General features: G+C 31.2%; 2 protein-coding genes across 3 annotated transcripts; one reads left to right on the top strand and one right to left on the bottom strand.

The window, feature by feature from the left end:
• Positions 1–630: 630 nt before the first annotated feature.
• LOC129287770 (cytoplasmic tRNA 2-thiolation protein 1) lies at positions 631–5,882 on the top strand. Of its 2 annotated transcripts, XM_054924002.1 has the most exons (11): positions 631–913; positions 1,377–1,491; positions 2,483–2,625; positions 3,039–3,158; positions 3,722–3,834; positions 3,941–4,033; positions 4,144–4,184; positions 4,271–4,337; positions 4,450–4,561; positions 4,931–5,029; positions 5,144–5,882. In XM_054924002.1, the coding sequence occupies exons 1-11, from the start codon at positions 812–814 to the stop codon at positions 5,303–5,305; spliced, it is 1,167 nt and encodes a 388-aa protein (XP_054779977.1). In that variant the 5' UTR covers positions 631–811; the 3' UTR covers positions 5,306–5,882. The 2 variants fall into 2 exon arrangements, with proteins under 2 accessions (XP_054779977.1, XP_054779978.1); XM_054924003.1 differs by lacking the exon at positions 4,931–5,029 and having other exon boundaries at positions 633–913.
• Positions 5,883–14,401: 8,519 nt separating this feature from the next.
• LOC129288500 (chromo domain-containing protein LHP1) lies at positions 14,402–17,475 on the bottom strand. Its single transcript, XM_054925115.1, has 6 exons — positions 17,011–17,475; positions 16,885–16,910; positions 16,689–16,775; positions 15,659–16,396; positions 14,729–14,789; positions 14,402–14,648 (listed from the first exon to the last, which is right to left on the bottom strand). The coding sequence occupies exons 1-6, from the start codon at positions 17,314–17,316 to the stop codon at positions 14,601–14,603; spliced, it is 1,266 nt and encodes a 421-aa protein (XP_054781090.1). The 5' UTR covers positions 17,317–17,475; the 3' UTR covers positions 14,402–14,600.
• Between the last annotated feature and the right edge of the window lie 6,131 nt (positions 17,476–23,606).

Raw genomic sequence — 23,606 nt, 5'->3', positions numbered from 1 at the left:
TTTTGGAATCAACCTAAAATACCAACCTCCTCAAGATGTATTTGGCAAAAAAAAAAAAAAAACAGAGAGAATTACACATAAGTCTCAAGACAATTAGTTACTTTTCAATTTATTGATAACTGAATTCAGGAAAATAACAATAGACCTGAGAGTGATTAATTATCTTAAATAGGTCTTGAATGCAACTCTCCCAGAGAGAAAACCTCTTAAAGATTTAGAAACATTATTTTCTTTTCCGCAATTTTAAAATTAACAATGAAAAGTTTAGGAAAGTCAGCTTATCCTCTCAAAAATCCATTTAAATATTTGAAAAATTGGATACAAAAGATCTAATTTCGTTTTTTAAAACGTATAGCTAATCAAAATTTAAATTTTTATTTCAATATTATCTATCCATTACTTTATTTTAAAAAATTCTTGAATTACAACTATATTTTAATTTTATTTATTAAATATTAGCTATAATACGATAATTTAGCACTAACAAAATGAAAAATTGAATCAATACAGAATTCTCTTATTATTTACATGAGATTATTCAAAATTAAAATTATTCTAAATAAAAATAATTTCAAAATTAATCACAACTAAAAATTAAATTATCATTTGACCCAGGAAAGGGGGAAAAAAGTTCCGTTTGGACGGGAACATACAAATGTCGGCGTGCTGACTACGAACGCATCTCCGAACACTGCTGCTTTGCACATCACAGCCGCCGGAACTCCGATGCTAATATGTGATCAAACGGAGGAAGACGATTGTCCCTTGTTGAGTGGTGAGTTGTGACCCTCATAGCCCACAATTTCTCAGAATGGACGAAACAGGCGCGAAACCCAAAAGAAGCGGTGCTCGTTTGTGCTACACGTGCAACGAAAGAAGAGCAGCCCTCAAAAGACCCAAAACTCTCGAACAGGTCCCTAATTTATCCCACAAACATGTTTCCAGACCATTGTTTGGTTTTAGTTGGAAACTTGATTGATTTCTTTCTCTTTTCTTTTATGTAACTCTGCGATTGGATGATATGATTTCGGTTGTTTCAAACTTGGGAGGAGAGATACCCAATCAACTGCATCAGCCTTGTTATGGAACTGGCACTATTTAGTTTCAGTGGGGAATTTGAGTGATTTCTTGTTTGTTTCTGTTTTGCAATTACGCAATTGCATGCTTTATTTAAAAAAGTTTTTCGAAAGTGTATAAATTTAGCGAAAGGGTTGTATGGTGTTTTTTACCAATTCCGTTTTCTCAATTGTTGTTTTATACATCCTATGTTTACCAAAGAACATCTGGATCTCTTCAATTTATTCTGGGGAGGGCTGGGGACATTTTTGTCTTCTGGAATTAGATTACTGACACTTCTGATTTTACGAACCTTAAAGATTTGCAGGGAGTGTTTTTATGATGTTTTTGAGGAGGAGATTCATCAAGTTATTGTGACTAATCAGTTATTCAAGCCAGGTGAACGCGTCGCTCTTGGTGCTTCTGGTGGAAAAGGTAAATATCTATTTAGAACTCATTGTTGACAGTTTGCATAGATCAAACTTACACTGTTAAAGCTTCCCTTGATAAAATTTCACAGTGCCGTTTCCATTGTCACTTGAATGATTTCTTGGCTTTGGCTTCTCAAAGTTAGACTAGGAAAATCTTATCTTCACCAAAGCTGGTTTTTATAGATATTGGAATTCAGTTGGATCATGTTTGGTAGTTAGTACAAATGATTAGGCTTCTTATGGAAGTCATGCTTAACTTAAATAAAGGAAGAGGCTTCATTTGCTTAGGCTATGGAAAGGAGGTTTCTTTCTTTCTTTGTTTTTTTTTTTTTTGGTCTACCAGCATTTGAACCTTTGCCCAAGTGCTTCATGGTCAAGTAATGAACCACAAAGGCAAACTTCAGCTGGTTAAAGGAGGTTTCTTTCATGGAACCCGAAAGCAAGATTCCCATTTTATCCCAAGTTATCAATTATTATGACCATTTTGTCATTTATTGAGATGTAGAATGTGCGCGTGCGTGTGTGAGATGAGATGCAGAACAGTTTTTTTGATGAGATGAGATGCAAGACATTCCTTCAAAATATAGATTTGGTCAAGCAAATTAAGATACTTAGTTTTTTTATCCTCCTAAAACTTAAAAGGGTAAATATGTAATTTAATTATATACTTCTTCCTTTCCAGCCTTGAATGAACTTTTATCGTACACACTCACCCTTCTGCTGTTGCTTCATTGTTTGGCTGTTTTTTTTTTTAGAGTTGTTTATTCTGAGTTTCATATTTGATCTTTTTATATATTGGGTTTATCGTTTTGACCAAAGTGATGAAATTCTGCAGTCTATGGCAATGCAATATATAAATTCACAGATTTTCTATTTTCTTCTGTTTTTATTTCATTCAAAACTGTTTATTTCACCATATATTGTGAGTAGTTAATTACTTGTCATTAGATATTTAATATTCTCTTGTCACTTATTACAATGTACATGTTTTGCAGATTCAACAGTCCTGGCTTATGTATTGTCAAAACTAAATAAGAAACATGACTATGGCCTTGATCTTTTCCTCTTATCAGTAGATGAGGGCATCACTGGGTATCGAGATGACTCCCTTGAAACTGTTAAGAGAAATGAAATTCAGGTAAAAGAGTTTTTACTTTTGGCAGTTTACAGTAAGTTTTTCAGTCTAGTTGATGCCATTTTTCAACAGACAAGCTAAGCTACATTGTCATATTATTTGATGTCAAATAATTTTTGTCTTGTGTCCCATATGGTCAAATGTTTTTGACTTGATTATTTTGGAATACTGTTATTCTAGTGGTTTCTTAGATTTGTCTATGTTAGTGTTGATCTCCTGCTCATTTCTTTAGGTTCTAATCCTGTATCTTTAAGTCAACTGAACTACCCTGCATTTAAGTCAAGATATTAGATACATGCTTTTTTAAATATGTCAAAATATTTCTGTAATGTTTCTTTCTTTACATTATTAACCTTTGTGGCTATACTTTGTCGACCTGTTAACTCAACTCTGGCAGTACTTTTCCCCCATTTCAGTATGGATTGCCTTTGAAAATCATATCTTACAAGGACTTATATGGATGGACAATGGATGAAATAGTGAAGGTCATTGGTTTAAAGAACAATTGCACCTTCTGTGGAGTCTTTCGTCGGCAGGTATTTCTACAAATTCCTTTAAAATTATGTGACCAATTCGCAAGCATTAATAAGAATTGATATACTTCTACTGGAGCATTTGTCTTCATATAGCTCATACGTGGATAAATTCCCCGCCATTTGTCACCAAAAAGTAGATATGTAACCTCAACATTCATTCTGGACTCATAGTTCCATCTTTGTTTCTATGAGGGCATTTTCTTGCTTATGGGCATTTTCTTGCTTATGATCTTAAGTTACAGATGAAAGTGGTGGAGAAGGTAACCAAATATGCATGACAATGTGATGGAACCAAAGTAGTATTTGTTTACTGGAGTACTGTGGCTCAAATTTGATATTTTGCATAAAGAGTTTGGGCATCTGTAATAGATGATCTTTGCCACAATAGTCACCTGCAAATGCACATGCTTGTCAATTAATGAATTTTGATTCCTCTGGAATGGTGGAGGAATCACCCATCTCTGTTTTGGCTTTGCCAAATTAATTGGGGAGCTGGCAGAAAGCAATTGTAGTATATTATCAAGCGTGTTGGATTATTTCTATTTATGATTTCTTTTCAACAGGCTCTTGATCGAGGAGCTGCATTGCTGAAAGTTGATAAGCTTGTTACTGGCCATAATGCTGATGATATTGCTGAGACAGTTCTCCTGAACATATTACGAGGAGATATTGCTAGGTTATTTACTAAAATTCAAAGCTCCTTTATTTATTTATTTTTGGTACAGAATAGAGATTTTCAGTTTGGGAAAAAAATTGATCTTAGTTATTTTGGTCTTGCATAGGTTGAGTAGATGCACTTCAATAACCACGGGTGAAGATGGGCCCATTCCCAGATGTAAACCTTTTAAATATACATATGAAAAGGAGATCGTAATATATCCTTGTTGTTGAAAGTTGTCAATGATTTTTTCTTTAGCTATTTTTCTTGCGTTTTTCTGTCATCACTTTGATCTTGGTAGCTGCTAGTCCTTGACCACTTGACTACGTATGCATATTTCAAGCGGCTGGACTACTTTTCCACAGAATGTAATGTTTATCTTTCCACATCAAACAAGTGTCATGCATATTTGTTTCTTGAACTGTCTAACATAGCATTCTCTTCAAAATGGCAGGCATCTATTCTCCAAATGCATATCGTGGTTTTGCTCGTGAGTTCATCAAGGATTTGGAAAGAATTAGGTGGGTTTTTAAGATTTAGTTTTATGATACTATGTACCTATTTTCTTTTACATCAAACTATGCTTGTGAATATTTTGCATTTATGTATTCACAGCCATATCTTGAATTGCAGACCTAGAGCAATTCTTGACATAATCAAATCAGGGGAGAATTTCAGGATTTCCACTACTACGAAAATGCCAGAGCAGGGGACTTGCGAACGGTGTGGTTATATATCTAGTCAGGTACATTTTTTTTTTAATACACCCATTGAATGAATGTGAGCCTTGGGTTCATTTGCTTTTATATGTGGAATGGTGAATCTTTACCTAAGTTTTGGTTTGTGATAGATCCCCCATAATTAAAAAGGGGGGAAGCATGAAGTGGCTGATAAGGGCTGGGAGAAGAATTGGTACGGGGCGGGCAAGACAGAATCTGTTAAGAGGGATTGTGTAGAATAAGTTCGTCAGGAAATGGGAATAAAAAGGGCAAGGAGAGATTTTGGAGTTGGGATATAATTTGGTAAACTTGTGGGAGGTTCTAGCACTTAAAAGCATAAAGATCTTGGAATATATCATTTTCTTCTATTATACCATTTTCATCTTCAATTACAGAGGGAAGTTCTTCAAGCTCTATCATTTCCCCCCGCCAGTTGTCTAGAAGTTCTATTAGTCAAATGGACAAAGGGGGTATTAATTAAAATTTATACAAATGTAATTTTTGGCATTCAACTTTTCCTTTTAGTTGAGTTCATATTTTACTTTCACACAGGTCTTATATGCTAAGGCTTCTAAACTCTGAGATTTCATCATTTGTTACACGTGCAGAAATGGTGTAAAGCTTGTGTCCTTCTTGAGGGACTAAATCGCGGTTTGCCTAAGCTTGGAATTGGAAAGGGTCGGGTCAGTGTTAATGGTTCCGAGGATAGTAATGAAAGTGATAGAGAAAAGAGTATTGCCAGCAAACAATGTGGAACTTTAGACTTCTAACATGCCCTTTGAGCTTCATGTCAACTTCAACAGAATGCTAAGAATCTGTGCCTTTCATTACTCGGGCATTTACTATCAATCAGTAGATTCAATAGCAGTTATTGCAAGTGGAGCGAGAATCTTCAGTCTTGAAGGACCTGAACCTTGACCTTTGTCTGAGATTTGACAAGAGTAGCTTGAAAGCTAAAAGGAGTGATGTGGGGTCCTTGTTCATGAAATTGTCGTCATCACCTGATAGTGAATGAAGTAGCTAGTTACAGCACGCAGATGTTGCAACTTTTCATTTTTATTTATACTTCTCATAACGAGGGCAATATTTTAAGCCATTGTAACTGGTATTTATTGATGCAACCCCATTGGAGAACGTTAATGGTTCACTTATATGGTTGAATCATTCCATTGGGATTTTGGACAGCAATTCAACTAAGTGCCTAGTAGCTCAAATTTGATGCTATTAGACCCAAAAGATTGTCAAAAATAACTGGATTACATGCTTCCTATTTCTACCCTATTTAGTATGTATTTATAAGATGCTATGACTTAGAATCATTATGAAATGGTATGACTTTTATGATTATATTTGATGGAGCATTGAACGACTTTTTGTCATCTTTATGTGGTTATAAATTGTCGTTAGAATTTTGAATTGTTGGTTAATTGTGTGATCATAAACAATAATCAAAACCAAATTTCCATTTTTTTTATTTTTAGCAAGGAATTTATTAAATTTAATTGGAAATTTAGCCAAGGAATCAATTTCCTCACTAAATGGGAAATTTTTTGGATAATTTAGCAAGGACAATGTGAGGGATTGATTATTTGCTAAATTTAGTAAAGGATAGCTTCCTCACTAATGAGACAGATATAAACAAGGGATTGTATTCCTAGAAAGGGATTATGTATCTTGCTAATTTAGTTAGAAAACATCGTTCTTTAGTGGGATGTTATATAGTTATGAATTTTAATGTTTTCTTTTATAAAGAGAAATATGTTAAATTGAAGTTAGGCATGAATAGGCAAAAAATAGTGAAATTAAGTCCCTGGCTAAAATGTAGTTTTCTAGTGTCAATGTTCAAATCCAAATTAGTTAGTAATTTCAATGAAAAATCTGTTAAATCAAAATTAGTTATGGATAAGAAAAAAATTAGGAAGAAATTAGTTCATGTTTGGTTTTCAATTTACATATCCAAATGTTTATTTGGGAGAAGCAACCATTTGTTGGATTTGGATTCCTTGCTAAGTTGTAGGTTTTCAGTAGCAATGTTCAAATCTAAATTAGTCGGTAATTTTAATGAAAAATCCATTAAATCAAAGTTAATCATGCATAGGAAAAAATTAGTGAGAAACTAATTCCTAGCTAATATATAGTTCTCTAATTATAATATTAAAATCTAAATTAGTTATACTGAATATCAAATAATCGTATTAAAAAACAGGATGTTATAAATTTATATGGTTAAAGGACCTCAATGTATTTGGAATATACTTTCTCTATTTTTATTCACTCTAATTTTTCTTCTCTATCTCTTATTTTGAAAACAATTTACAAGATTTGAACTGGATTCAAATCCACTTCAGAGTTGTAACATGCAGAAGAGAGAGAGACATTCAAAGGATATTATACAAAAGAAGGAAGAGAAGAAAGAAGAGCAAAGAACCGAAGCCAAATCCATAGCCTCCTCCTTCATGATCATGGCTAGAGACACTGCAACGTGCATAATGATTCCTGAAACAAGAAGGAGAAGAAAAAGAAGACTTGCCAATGGAGAAATATACAGAGAGAGAGTGAATAAGCAGAAACAGAAGAATCACCAGAAGCACAATAATGAAATATGAAAAGAGAGTCGAAATGGAATCAAGCAAGTCCATTAGAGTTGACCAGTAGATTATCAACACTAATCCCACCACCATTAGAGAAGGTACTAGTGGTGATGGCCCTCTCTCCATCTCTTCTCTGTAACTTTCGTGACTGTTCACATTGTTGGGTATTAATATAGGAATGAGATAGTTTAGCTTGAGTTAGTTGATTGGAGAAGAATATGGTTTGTCAGAGTTTGAAGATACTGAAATTTTTAGTTCCTACTTCTTAAGTCCTTTAAAATAATTTAAAAAATCTATGGTTTTTCAATATAAAAAAATATTTAATTGAGAGGCACTGGTTGAAGGAGTCAAATAAGTTTATCATGGAATTTTGAATTCAAGTTCTGAAATATAAAGTTGCATTAAATAAAAAGGGTTAATGGGCAAATAAAATTTTAAACTCTTGCTCAAAAATCACCCTGAACCCTGAACCATTAAAATATGTAAAATAAACCTTTACTCTTAACTTTTGTAACACCGTTGTTGTCCACACAGGTATTGTGTAACATTCATGATTAAATTTTAGGAAAATAAATTCTAAATAGTATTTGCATGGACAATAACGGTGTTAAAAAATTAGCGGTCAAGATTTATTGTGTTATGAATTTAAAAGTTTAGAGTTTATTTTATAAATTTTAAAAGTTCAGGGTTCAGGGTGATTTTCAAGCAATAGTTTAGGGTCCTACTTGCTTATTAACCCAAATAAAAATGTTGAAATCTTGGGTACATGTAACTTTAAAACTGACATTGATAAAAACAGTTTCACATAACTAATGTTTAGATTAGTCTGTGCATAGTGGTAATACTCTCAAGTTTCACAAGATACCAAATGGTGGAATAAAAAAGTATTTTTTTCTAAAAAAAGCTACTTAAACTTATATTTAATGTTTTTTTAATCAAATAAAAAAAGTGAATTGTTTATGAAAAAATTTACTCTCATGTTCCAAACAAGCAATATAAATGAAGAAAAGTCTCAAAAAATCACAAAATTACTTTGAAGTCACATGTCCTTTACTGGGGTTGTTAATTTATTCTATTGAAGTTGTTAATTGCTGTTAGATAGTTGTTAGTGAAGTTATTTAGTTGACAACTTAGCAGTAATAATTAATAACTATCCCATGTTAATTAACAACTTGAGTTAAGAATAAAACTACAGAATAATTTTGCAATTTCATGGAATTTTTTGTTTTTATATTTTGATTGTTTGTATGGAACTTGAGAGTAATTTTTTTTAATTATACCCATCACTTGCTATGCAACTTACTCTTATTAATTAAAAATCTTAACTTATTTTTATTAAGAAAAAAACATATTAAATGCTTTTTTTTAGAAGAAAATATATGCATGCATGTTATTTGTCAGCGATTGAAACTAAATTTATGGGAAGAAAGTAAAAGCTACTTGGTGAATATTCTGGTCCAACCACTTTACTTTCCACTAGAATAAGGGAAAGAGACAATTAAAGAAGACGACCAATACTTGAACTCTTTTGTTTGGTGATGCATGTGAGATAGGAGATGACCAACCTCTCCTCTACTCTCTTCTTCATATCATTCTTCCATTTCTATAAACCTTAAGACACACTAAGCCCACCAAAAAGTTTGATCAAGTCAGACTTTGAATGCCAACCATTAAAAGCTTTGATTTTGTAGATAGACATGCATTCTCTTATTCATTTATTGTAAGAGATTTTGTTCGACATATAGTCGAGTATTAAAAATAAACATTTTTTTTAGTAGTAATGGAGATTCAAAATTTAATTTGTTACATTGCAAAGAAATTGTCATTTTCACAAGACCAAAGTCCTGTGAGTAATATCAATATACTAATATATGTAATAAAATTTCAAAGGAAGCATAATTAAAAAAGTCATGTACACTATTAAAAAACAAAGTCATGTACAATTAATTTATTTCTTCTATATACTTTAGGCCAAATTGACTGGAATATTAATTTAGCTAATATTTAGCTTTTTTTTAAATTATTATTGAACTTCAGTTTCAGGGATTGGGCCTAATCCAATTGGAAACTTTATAAAATTCAAATTACAAGATTCTGCTTGATTTGGGCTTACCTCACAAAAGATTCCCAAACCCAAAAAGAGCCGAAAGAAAAGAAAGTACCAGAAATGAACAACTTTCCAATAATAGCTGCACAGTAATGATGTTAGATTCGCAAATGCAAACACTATTAGTAACAATATTCACTTGAAGATCTAACTATAAAGGTAGTATTTCACATCACTATCTGCTAGATATCTGAAAAGAGAACATTGAAAGATTAAATTACATATGAAGCTAAATAGATTTATCTGCAGAATAATGCATGTCTTCTTAGTTTTTTCTCCACGCAGAGAAATGAAAACAATGTTTTAATTTTAAATATGGAAACATTTTTTAGTTTTTCTTCTGATTATTAGATGGTCTATAGAGAGTTTATATATTTGCATACTAGCTTTTGGTTATTCGTTCTCTTTCAAGAGCATGCTTATCATTCATAACGATCATATATACTAGAAAGAATGGGTCTGACGTATACTGAAAAGAAAATAATAAACAATTGTTTAAATGGTTTGAACGTATATGGGAGAATTGCAGTTAAAGACCCCAAGACTTAATTTTATGTGGGCCCAAATTGTTTTAAAAAAATTTTAGTTCAGTTAAAAGGAGAAAAGTCAAAAGAATTTTGACTGTAAAAAAATTAAAATATCTTTCACTTATTATACAAAATTACTAGTTATTAATTTTTTGACTCCATTTGTTACTTTATGAATATAAATTGTAAATTATATAAGTTAACATATTAACAATTATATAAGACTTAACATCATTTTTTTAATTATATATAATAACTTCAATTGTTATATTGCTAACTTTACACGTTAATTTACTAATATTAGTTGTAAATTACTAACAAGTTTTGTAATTTACTAACATCAATTATAAATTACTGACACGTATTGTAATTTACAATTAATGTTATAAATTAATAAGTAAATTTAGCAAATTAACAACTAATGTTACTGATTATCTAACAAATAGATATAATTTATAAGTGATATTGGTAACTTAACAAGTGTAGTAAAAAAAATTAGCAACTAGTGATTTTATATAACAAGTGAAGGGTATTTTGGTCTTTTCATCATTGAAATTCTTTCAACTTTTCTCCCCTAAACTGAATTAAAATTTCAGAATTTTTTTTTAGACTCACATAAAATTAAGTTTCTACTTTAGTTTTAAAGTCAAAAAAAAAATTGGCCAAAAAAACATGTATAAAAAAGATTATAGGAGGCATAAAGAGAACAGTCTAAAAATATTGAATAAAGCCTTTTAATTAATAATATATTTAAAAATTTGATTGTTAATGAAACGCAATAACATCGTGTAACATATAGCCAAACTGCCCCACATCCTTAGCAGACTTTGTTTCAAAACAAATGTCACTAAGTTTTCAAGAAAACAATAACTATTCTTTTTGACAATTTTACCCATCAGCAGTCCAAAATCTATATATATATATATATATAAATAAGTAGAACCACAAGCTTGTGTTTGAAGATGCCATGTGTCCTTTAAATTTTTTTGTTTTTTTCTTTTTGTTTTATTAAAAATAACTACACTACTTCTCTTCCATATATCTATCCAAATGATATCAGGTACATGTCACTTATGATTTCATGATTTATTGTTTATTTTAAAAAAAATAAAATTACCCCTCTCTCACATAACTATCCCAACTTAATTTCAAGATTATAATAATTAAAACAATAATAATCTAACCAAAAATCAATTTTCGAATCCAATTTTATAATTAAAAAAACCACCCTCTCACATATCTCTCCACTATCCCAACTTAATTTAAAATTATGATAATTAAAACAATAACAGTCTAATCAAAGATTATTAACCAAATTCAATTTTATAATTAAAAATTAAAAAATTTTGATTTAAAAAATAAAAGTAGAACGACAAGCAGCCTTATAAGCTTGACATGTGTCTATTTTACAAAATGCTGTGATTTTGGAGAGCCACATGAGATTTTAGTTGTTATATAAATATTGTAATTTATATATATTAATTTTAAATTTCCTTATATTTCTCCTCATTTTTAGATTCCACAATCTATCCACCATCATAACTTTCCAAGTGCTATTTAAATTTAATATTAATATTTTTAAATATAAAAAAGTCTCCACCATGAAAAATCATTAAAAGAATAAAAAAATTCAAACATTATATATTCCCACACTTAAAATTTCTCCTGATTCTTAGATTCCACAATCCATTCACTTTAATCATAACTTCCCAAATATTATTTAAATTTAATATTTTTAAATATAAAAAAGTCTTCACCATGAAAATTATTTAAAAATAATAATAATTCAAACATTATAACTCCTCGTACTCGAAAATTTCTCCATACTATCGTATTTTGCCAATTTCTCTTTCCCAATTTTAAAATTTAATTTAAATAATTAGAAGAAATTTCAATTTTCATAACTTTCACACCTAATGATCAAATACCGATTTCAAGCTATCCTTACTTTTAATTCTACTATAACTATCATTACACCACTCATGCCTTCATTTTTTTTTTTTGAAAGCTAACTCACTTTTTAATAGAAGACACAAAAGTTAAAGGCTAATTACTTTGTATCATCATTCTCATGCTTGCTCTCCCTACTTAGCGTAATTGCAAGCTCTAAAGGAATATGATTGACAAGATGAAAGCTACGAAGCACAAACAGCTCCTCTTTGGTCATATGGTCAGTAACTTGATTTTCATCCTCTGCTCTTTATGATTGAACAAGTCAAATATTGCTTAGTAAGTTTTTTTTACACCCATATTAGCAACTTGATTTAGTGGTGAAGAGGTTGAGAGAATAATGGACAAGAAAAATATTTCAATATGCAGATAAGGTGGACAAGTTGTTGATCTTGTTTGGGATGTTGGGAAGTTTTGGAGATGGCATTTACGTTCTTCTTATGATGTCCATTCTTAGTGACATGACTTATGCATATAAAGACCCAAATACCATTTTGATAGATCATGATGTAAATAAGGTTCGCTTCCTCAATGAAATATTCATTCTGTGCCATATACATTACATTTCTTATTTCTTAAGTATCCCCCCAATATATACTCATTGTAAGAGTAGTTTTGATATTGCTGTTCAATTTGTTTCTACAGTATGCTTTAAGGCTTTTATATGCTACAATAAGGCTATTGCAGAAGGAATTGTTGGGCAAGAATTGTAGAAAGACAAACTCTGTAAAAAAAATTGGAATACCCGACTGACAGGCGAATTCCTTGATACTCAAGCAGCATGTTCTTCAACAACTTACCAAGTTTGTTGCTCTCATTACGGCTGATGCCAACTGATCAATTCAAGATGCTTTGAGAGAAAATGTTTCATCTCATGAAATTTTTTCTATCAAAAGCGAAGCCAATTTATTTGATAAAAGTCATTTTTGCCTTGATATTGATTTTAACTCTTCTTAGATAGTGGCTCAAATAAAAAGTTCATAATGTTGAAAAGAAGATAAAGCATGAGAGGACGGATAGAATGAGAAGTAAATTCTTAACATGTTAAAAAACAAAATCCTTATAAATTTTATAATTTCATTATATATTTTGAATATATGAATTTGTCAATTGGGGAAGTATTGCTTTTAGATCACATAGATTTTTATTTTTGTTGCTGATAACAACACTAGAAATTGAGTTAGTTGAGATAAGAGATTAGTCACACTAATTATTGAATGATACATTAAACTTTTCTTTGTGACTTTTATTATGATGTATTGTGAATTTTTAAATTTCATGTTTTGTGGTATCTTTACATTTAATTTATGGGTTAATTATTTTTTTATGAATAATCATTTTAATTTAATAACAATTGATTTTAAAATTTAAGTAAATATCATTATTTATTTAAATTATTATTAAAATTTTCATATCCTGTGCATCCCATGGGCTACATATTAATTTATTTTAAAGCTTTATAATAAACAATGATACTTTAGAAAAAGAAAAATTATATATAGGTTCCATAAAATAAACTTATTAACAAATAAGTCTTGTGAAATTTAGAAATTATAATCAGGTCCCTTAAGACCTGAGTGTAATTTAAAATTAAGGTCAAAAGACAATAATGCCCTTATTCAAAATATATTATATCAATTAAATAATATATAACTACTTAATCAGTAATTTATAACTATCACTTTAATTTTTTACAACAATAATTTCACATATTTTAATAATTAAATCGATTATGCATTACTAACAAAGTTAATACTAATTGTTTAAAAATACTTCATTATTAATTTACAATTATAATTTTAACTTTTTACAACTATAACTTCTTATATTCAATAATTAAAATGTTTGAACATTTGATATAAAAAGTTAAAATTACAGCTGTAAAAAATTAAAATACTAATTATAAATTATTAATAAAGTAATTGTAAATTACTTAATTGATGTAATATATTTTTTATAAAGGCATTATTGTCCCTATACCCTAATTTCAAATCACATTCAAGTCCCAAAAGACCTAATTGTAATTTTTAAATTTCACAAAACTTATTTATAAATAAGTTTGTCTCTCAAGATCTATACATAATTTTACCTTTAAAAAAAAAAACCATTGAATTTTTTTTAATTTAGATAATGTATTAACTTTCTTAACCTTTGTGCATGACTTCAAAATAGCAATTGTTGCTAACTCTACTGAAGCTCTATCGCTAATCTACAATAAATTCTTTACTAATCACCCTCTCTCTACCACTATCAACGATATCAAAGATCTCATTATGTGAGATTGAACTGTCACTTTTGACCACCTGTTTAAAAAAGCAAATACTTGCACTGATTGGTTGTCACATTAAGCCTCTATTGATAATTTCAATGTACTTATTTTTAACACTGTGCCCCTAAGTTGTAGGGACCAATTATAAGGACCTTTTGTACACTGACATGACTCAATAAGTCCGTTAGCACGGTCGACCATTCAAAAAAATATATATATATAGCAATTGTTGTGAAACGGGTGGAGTACTTACTACTCAGACACACATCAAATTCCAAATGTCAAAGTTGGAATCTTCCTACAAAATTCAAGATTATAATTAGAAATTAACGTGAATAAAATCATCTTGCTCATAAGCATGCCCATTCATTGAGACAAATTCCAGAAGAATCAAAAGAGAACAAAACAGCAGCGAACCGAACTCCAGAAAATGCCAATCACATAGAACACAAGTTTTGGTCACTTGTACAGCACTATCATGTTAGATCTACAAATGTTATACATTACCACTAACAATGAACACACTATGATCTAACTACAAAAGTCAACATTCTAGACTACTAACTTAACACACACGAAGATTTGACTTCAAAAGACAAATCCTTCATTAAACCTGTCTGATCAAAAGGCCGGATTGAACCGGAGACGTTGTTCATAGAAGTTGATCAGCTGAGGGGAAAAAAAAACACCCGTTAGATCACAAGAAGAAGGCATATTTCGAAGTAAAGTGCTAATCCACCAACACGCACCAGAAGTGGATTGTCTGCCTTGAGATATTTGTTATCCACCTCAACTTCTGTTCCATCAGACCTGTAAAGCTAAACCATATTAGCTTTCATTATGTGAAGAACCATGCTATGTCCTTATTGGAAAATCTCTTTCACTTTATCGCCCCTAATTATCTATGAGCAAGAAAAAGTCACTACAACTGTAGCATTACAATTTTGAAATCTCATCTCATCGTGAAAGATAGCAAATATAAATAATTGCACTAGTAAGCAAAAAAAAAAAAAATTATATGCATCAACAAGAAACATACATGATTGACAAGTTCTGTAAATTAAATGAGTAAACCAACATGCATTCGTTAAGACACGTAATTAAACAATGCCAATCATAAGTCATCTCTCACAAGGTTAGTCAGCAAAATGATCTAATGGGGTTAAATCATGTCAGCTTCCAGAAGAAGCAAGCTTACGCTCTTAGCTCAAATAGGTTATTAAATTAAGGATACCAAGCAATAAACCAATAAACCAATAAACTGTCACATAAACACTAGCCAATCATAAAAGCACAAAACCTATAACCAAAAAACAACCAAGCCTTACATGATTTTGATTGCTATGGTTATATCTTTCGAGTAATAAATTCCTTCCTTCCTTCCTTCCTTCAATAATATGAAACAAAATGCTTATTGGAAGTGACCGAGGTTTGGCAAACTAATAACACCATTTGTTTAGTGTCCTGAAAATCAGTCTTAATTTTGCATCATGAATTAATGCTTGCTATTCAAGAGCTAAACATGCATCATTTGGAAATTAATATACTTCCTTTCCTTAAATAGACACACAAAAACTGAAGAAAGCTTAAATTCAGAAAATACACTGAGTAATGTAAGATGTTTCATCAAGTCAAAGGTATAGAATATGAAAGCAGGATTATAAAGTTGGATGCCTAACCTCATGGCCAAAAAGTTCACTATAATATCTGGTATTTCGCTGGATACAGAAGCTGAATAGCTTAGCGGCTTTATAATCTTGACAATATTACAGGATGTTTTAGCATCACCCATCTTGTGACTATTATTTCCCCCAAAACCAGTAATTTCTGACCATGCTTGTTCAACTATGATTGCTTGATTTTGAGTATCATCTGAGTCTTTCTTGAACCTCTTCACAGAACCAGATTTTCTCCTCTTGGCTCCTCTGCAACGGCCACCTTGATTCAATCCCATGCAATCCACCTTAGATTGACCATTCATTTGAGCATTGCCTATTGAAGCATTGGCTTCCTGGATATGTATTGCAAGCTTATTTGAATTGATCCCATTGGCTGTCATGAATGATGATGTAGCTTTAAGCTCGGTAAGCTTAGGATCATAATCACTTTCCCTTTCAACCCTAAGTTTTGAAACATTTAGGCCCCAATTTTCATCAGCTGGTCCAGCGTTTCCAAAACTGCCACCATTGCCATTTTCTTCAACTTCATCAGCAAAAATCACAGGTTGAGGATGAGCAGGAAGATCAGTTAGACTAGGATCATTGGTGGGAGCAGATTGACAATGGTTGTCAGCTACACTCTTTGCTGAAAACTGTCTAAGGCTATAAGAAGTGGTTGAACGATGCTGCCTTTTCTTGGGTAGAGTGTGATGAACTGCATGCTTGCGCTTCCTCTTTCGATGCTTTCCTGATCTCAAACTGCAAAGTACAAAGAAGAAACATACATTCACAAATAGAGGAACCAACAAGAGTCATCAATGTCTCTAAGTGAAATCAGACATATCTTTCCCCTTAAACTCTTGCTAATCCACACAAGCACCTTGCTACCTTTGTAAGTAAAAATTTGAAAATTGAGAGAGTATGCTTTTCATATTGTTCATATGTTAACATACGATCTCTTTATCTCTAGCTAAGAGAATACAACATAAATGTGTCTACACACACACACACACACACAAAAGACGAGCTGGTAGAGAGAGAAAGGGCATACCTCACTTCAAAAGCTTCAACAACATCGGGAACTGACTGTAAATTTTCTGGGGGCTCCCAAGTGTTCGCTGTCTCGGGCCAATCGCGCCTTTAGAGTTAAAAGAAATATCAAACACATTAACCAAGTTTCACTTCCTCCCTCCATTTTTTATAATGTAATAAGAACAAAAAGACAAAGGAGTAAGAGAAACACCCACCATTTTATAAGGTACTCAAGCTGACCCTAAAATAAAAGAAAAAGGAACCGAATAAAATCAGGAGGGAAATTTTCAATAGGCTCTGAAAAAAAAAAGGAAAAACTAGAATTGGCTTCAAATATGTACCTTACGAACCCTCCTACGACGTATTGCTTCGATTTCAAAGTATCCCTCATCAAGCTTAGGACGAACAACCTCTTGGGACACTTGATCCCCAACTTCTTCGTCTTCCTCATCAGCCTCAGCTTCTTCTGAAACTTGCCCTTGAGCTTCGTCTCCTTCCAAAATGTGAAACTGAGTCTGATCGTTTACAACAGAAGGAGTTAACGGGTCATCACCTCCATTGTTAGGAGCAACAGCAAGAACATCAGCAGCAGCAGAAAAAGTTGCAGAATCGTTCGGTGCCTCCAAATTGATTCTTCCTCCCTTCATTGTGGAGCATGAAAAAGCGAAACTCGAAGGAGAATTAGCCTAAGGAAAAAGAAAAAAGCACAGTAATTTGCGAGTGGGGTTCATTGAAACTGAACTATCTTGACTATTACTAGTGGTTTAATAATGAATGAATGGTTTCCTTTGGTTTCAACGGCGTTACTTTAGGGATGAGTGGAAAGTGAAAACACAGCACAGGTCATAAAACGCAAGCCAAACAAGGAAACGACAGTGTTTCATTCATTCCAAAACATGCCTTTCGCGTGTACGGTTCGCTAATCTCTGACTCTCCTTTAATGGGGGAAACAATTCATTTATAAATAGTTAAAAATTTACTAGGATATCTTTATTCCAGATACCTTCTTATGCTTGAGTATCATCTGATTAAGTTATAAGTATCTAGCAGCAAGATTATACTAAGATGTTCATATTCTTTTCAATTTTTTTAAATGAAAATATGTTAATATACGATTCCGTAAAAATAACAGGATAAATTCATTTTCTTTAAAGATAATGCATTTGTTATATTTTCATATGTTTTAATTTAATAGAAGTATAATATAGTATATAAAAGATATATAGAAATATAATATTTTTATTTACACGATTAAAAATTAGAATTTATATAAATAAATGTATATTAACTAATAGAAGTATGCATTAATGAAATTATTATTAAAAAATTAGACTGACATTAATAATAAAGTTTACAAATTTCGATAGATAATTAATTAGTAATCATTGCATAAAATTTTATACTTTATGCTTTTTTTTAATAATTTGTACGTCTATTTTGTCTCATAGTGATTTTTTTTTGGAGCCAAAATCATATTCAGAAACATGTGGCATGCCTAGGGCTATATAAAACTCCTCTAATCCGGGTCAATCTAATTTAATTTGAGATGATGCTGTCATGTTTGATATGTATAAATATTGGTCCTTTAAGACCAAAAAAGCTTAAAAGGTCAAACTATTTTTTTGAATTAAATTGAATAAGAGATTGAACATTTAGATTAGGGCTGTGCAAAAGTCTTCCAGTTCTGTCTGGTCCAGTTCAACCCGAGATGGTCTCAGTCTTGTTCGGTCTGTATAGTCACTGGTCCTTCAGGATCAAAAGGACTAAAAAGACCAGACTATTTTTTCGGGTTGGACTGGACAAGAGACCAGGCATCCGGACCACTTGGTCCAGTCCAGTCCTATTAATTTTTTTATTATAATTATAATTAATTTATTTTTGACAAATGTTTAAAGTGTAATTGATGCTAAGGAGATGATTGCATAAAGATTTATTAAGTTTGTTTCTAAATTGTTATTGTAATATAGTGTTGTTGAATTTTGTTGAGTACTGTTTTTGTTAAAGTTTATAAATTTAAATAATTTAGACTATAACAAAAATATTTTTTTTCTTATTGTTAAAAATTATTATGGATTTATTATTATTATAAGTGTTTTTACTATCTTAATTGAGTTTATTATGTTAGAATGGATTATTGCTTCTCATAGAATAAAAAGAGGGAAAAAAAGCTAAGTGAGTACTGGACTGACATGACCAGTCTCCCAGTCCTATGGACCAAGTCCGGTCCTGTTAATTTTCGGGTTATCACTGGACAAGACTGGACTACGGGTTGCCTAACTCAGTCTTTTTCATAACAGAGACCGGACTTCGGGTTAGGGTGAAGTCCAGTGCCGTCCTGTCTTTTGTACAGCCCTAATTTAGATCATTTGATCCAATCAAGCTCTATTAATTTATTTAATATAATTATAATTAATTTATTTTTGGTAAATACTTCAAGTATAATTAATGCTTAGGAGATGATTGCATAAAAATTTATTAAGTTTGTTTCTAAATTGTTATTGTAACGTAATGTTATTGAAATTTGTTGAGTGTTATTTTTGTTAAAGTTATAAATTTAAATTATTTAGACTGTAAATGAAATATTTTTTTTTTTGTTGTTAGAGATTATTATGGATTTATTATGATTATAAATGTTTTTACTTTTGAGTTTATTAGGTTGAAATCAATTATTGCTTTTCATAGAGAAAAAAGAAAAAACAAAATAACTAAGTAAGCACTGGACTAACAGGACCAGTTTTCTAATCCTATAAACTAAGTCTGATCTTGTTAATTGTTGGGTTATCACTGAACAAAACCGGATTAGAGTTTTCTAACTCAATCCTTTTCATGAAAGATATCAAACTTCGGGTTAGATCGAAATTTAATACTGTTCACTACTTTGTGTGGCCCACGTGCCCATATTTCACTATTTGACCTGGTGAAACAATATCATATTAAAGGAGAAAACGAATCAATCAATGGAAAACAAGGTCAAAGATCCTATGGAACGAGTGCCAGTTTATGGTCAAGTTTGTGTCAAATTAAGGAGACATTCACAAAACCAATGGTTGGTGGAATGGGCCATGGATTCATGTGATCGCCCATCTAAAAATGACTATTTCAATTAAGCCATTAACTAAAATTGTCAATTGTGTAGGAAATGACAATTACATGCAATTTTTTTTTATATTGGTCAAGGGCAAATGTTTATAGGTTATTGACTATTTCAAAGGTGAAAAATATTACTTTAAATGAGAAAATATTTAAAATTAAATAACAAATGACAACTAACTTTCTTTCTATTATTTTATAAAGTCTCACAAGAAAAAAAAATGCATCAAAGTAATTTCTTCATTTTGTAGGTTTTTTTGTTTTGGTCATATGTCTATTTGGAGAAGATTTATTCTTCCTAGAAAAATATGATAGATTAAATAAGGACTGAATGAAATATTGAATTAATTTTTTAAAGAATAAATTAAAATCACATGCATCCTATCAATAGTATCCTTTTGGTCTTGTCCTTCAAAGTGCATACAAAAGAAGGCCCACAATTTATACATTTGGATGTTTCAAGACCCTTTGATCAATAGACAACCTCAACCTAACCTTCAACAAAAGTTGAAAATTCTACTATAAAATTTGACATGAATGACTAAATTCATATTCACAAGAAAAGAACGGATTATATGGAGAGGGAATTGATTAAAAACGTTGTCAACTTACAACGTTAAACGCATTATTTAATTTGTTTAGAATTTCTTTTGTCTTATATCAACAATAATTGGGATGAATGGTAAGATTGTTAATAACCCTAAAATGCTGTCACGCAAACGCTAGCCAATCATTAAAGCACAAAACCTTTGAGTCTTTGTCCCAAACATGACCAAGCTTTGCATGATTTTGATTACTATGGTTACAACGTATGAGTGATCAATTACTTCTTTCAACAACGTGCAATAAAATGCTTATTGAAAGTGACTGAAGTTTGGGAGACTAAGGGTCTAATTGATTTCTGTTCTCATTTTTTTAAAAAAGAAAATTATTTCGTAATACAGTTTTTAGAATTATTTTAAAAATAAAATGAAAATCCATTTAGTTTTGTTAATTTAAAAATAATTTTAGAATTTAAAAATAAGATAATAGTAATGATTATTGGTGGCTAATGGTGATGATTTATGAAAGAAATAGGTCAAGTTAATTATATTTTCTAACAATCAAATTTTGTGTGTTTTAAAAATAAGAAAAATAAAATGAAAACAAATTTAAAATGTTTCCATTTTTATTTTTGAAAAAAATTAAATCCAAAACACTTATTCAAATGGGTTTTTTAATTTTTTTTAAACATAAAACGAAATTTGAAAACAGAAACTAAACAGGCTCTAATAACCTTATTTCTTTAATTTCCTGAAAATCAGTCTTTACTTTGCTTCATGAATTAATGCTTCCTATTCACAAGTGAAACAATTGGAAATATAATACTTCATTTTCTTAAATTGACACAAAATCTAAAGAAAGCTTAAACTTTGAGAAAATATACTGAACCATGCAATTACGGATGTTTCATCAAATCAAAGGTATAGAATATGAAAGCAGCATTAGTCAATTAAAAGCCTAACCTCATGACCAAAAAGTTCGATATAATATCTTGTATGCCACTTTATTTTGAGTGTCATCTAAGTCTTTCTTGAACCTCTTCACAGAACTAGATTTTCTCCTCATGGCTCCTCTGCAGGGACCACTTTGATTTAGTCACATGCAATCCACCTGAGATTGACACTTCTTTTGAGCATTGCATGTTGAAGCATTGGCTTTTTGGATATGTATTGCAAACTTATTTGAATTGGCTTCATTGGCTTCTTGGTTGTGAATTGCAAGCAAGACTAAGATCATTGGTTGGACCAGATTGACAACTGTTATCAACTACGTTCTTTTGCTGAAAATTGTCTAAGGATATAAGAAGTGGTTCTTGGGTAGGGTTTGATGAACTGCATGCTTGAGCTTTATCTTTCAATGCTTTACTGGTCTAAAGCTACAAAGTAGAAAGAAGAAACATAAATTTAAAAATAGAGTAACTAACATATTCATGTCCCTCAAATTTCTAAGTAAAATCAAGCACAAAATAACAATGTGCAATAAAATGTTTATTGGAACTGACCAAAGTTTGGAAGCCAAATAACCCTTATTTGTTTAATTCCTTGAAAATCAGTCGTTACATCCCATCATGAATTAATGCTTGTTATTCATAAGTCAATACTACAATAATAAAGCTTCCACCGTTGAGAACTTGATTTAGGTAGTGTTTGAATCAGTCAATAATACTAGATATCAGACAATTTGTTTTTTTTTTTTAAAAAAACTTGGCTTGTCAATCACTTTATCCAAAAACTCACAACCTGTATGTAGGGGATAAAGGGGGAAGCTTTTAGAAGTAGTAAACATAAAGTTCTTTGGTTCCTATTGTAACATCCTAAATTTTTAACTTGGAACTTTGAGTGTTTAAGAAGGGTAAATTGGTTAAAATATGTGATTGTTAAACTAATGGTGCTTTTGGGAACTAATAAAGTTATTTAGCCTTTGAGCAGCTTTGGAAATGAGCTAAGATGTTGTACAGGTCAATTGGACTCGAGAGGGTGGCCAAAATGGTATGTAGCACTTGCTGTGCTATGTGTTGTGGTGCACGCATAACATGTCGCAGTGCACTGCTAAATTCTAGCATAAACCAAACGCGAAATGCATCTAATTTCAGAAAGGAAAAAGAAAGAAAGCGAGAGAAGCAATGGAGGAAAAGTTTGTGGCTGCTAGGGCTTGACATTGTGAGTGATTTGGAAGGATTTGAAGTTTAAATCATCATTGGGTAAGTTTCATTTCCCCTCTCCTTCCATATTATGTGAATTTCTATGAATATAGGGCAATGTAGGGCTTTGATTCCGGTTTTCTTGGATTTAGACCAAACCTACTACTTTAGTTAAGGCCTTGGGGTGTTAATCAAGCTTCTATATCTAAGTTTATGGGTTTCTTGGGGTGTTAATCAAGCTTCTATATCTAAGTTTATGGGTTTTGTATTGATTTAGAATTTTTGGTTAGGGTTTGTACAGACCTTATGTGAAAATTTGGAGTTTTAAGACAACGTGGGTAAATGGTTAGTGATATTAGTGTATTTGGATGCTAAATAAGATTATTGGAGTGTGTTGAAAATGTTGATATTGATAAAATGAGGCTTTGGATATAATGTGTACCTGAAATTTAGTAATTTTAGGATATAATTAAAGTAATAATTGACAATTATCACTTAATCGTGTAGATTAATCATTGCTCGAGTACTGTTGCACGTGTGTGACAAAAGGGTTGAGGTAATAGAATAATTTACTCTATTTGATTAAATGCTTAATTGTTTGTGAGTAGATATGTAATTTTGCCTACATATGTTTTGAAAGCATTGCATACTGTGAAAGAAGGTTTTTGTGCATTTGAAATTTTAAAACAATGCAAACTGTGAAGGTTTCTTATATGAGTTAATTGTGGCTTTGACACATGTGGTATGTACGAGAAGTGTGAGCATGATCATGATAGGGGGTGGAATTCACTCGTAGGAGGAGTAGTAAAAGTCTATATGGCATGTATCTCCTTAGTATCCAGTAAGGTACGGTGTTAGAGATTATTTCTTTAGTATCCATGCGGGATACGGTGTTGGAGATCGACACTTCATAGTATCAGTGATACAATATTGGAGTAATGAACACCTTGATTCGTCTGTGATAGGGGGAGACCATAGTCCAAAAGTGGGATATGACACCTTTGGTTAGGTGATCCTACCACTAAAGGTGAGCTCGAGCCATTGTGTATGAGCATTTCATCCAATAGAGCCTTTGATTTCAGTCGGAGTTTTATGGAGGTTCGGATTATAAAAAGATCATGCTAAAGTGGAAATGACTTGTGTTTGTAGAAATGATATGTTGAA

Source organism: Prosopis cineraria, unplaced genomic scaffold, assembly GCF_029017545.1.
Source record: "Prosopis cineraria cultivar Desert tree isolate PC_DT_omini unplaced genomic scaffold, ASM2901754v1 PC12, whole genome shotgun sequence".
In the NCBI taxonomy this organism is placed as follows: domain Eukaryota; kingdom Viridiplantae; phylum Streptophyta; class Magnoliopsida; order Fabales; family Fabaceae; genus Prosopis; species Prosopis cineraria.
The sequence above is the reverse complement of the archived record's forward strand: the minus strand, read 5'-3'. Positions and strand labels throughout refer to the sequence as shown.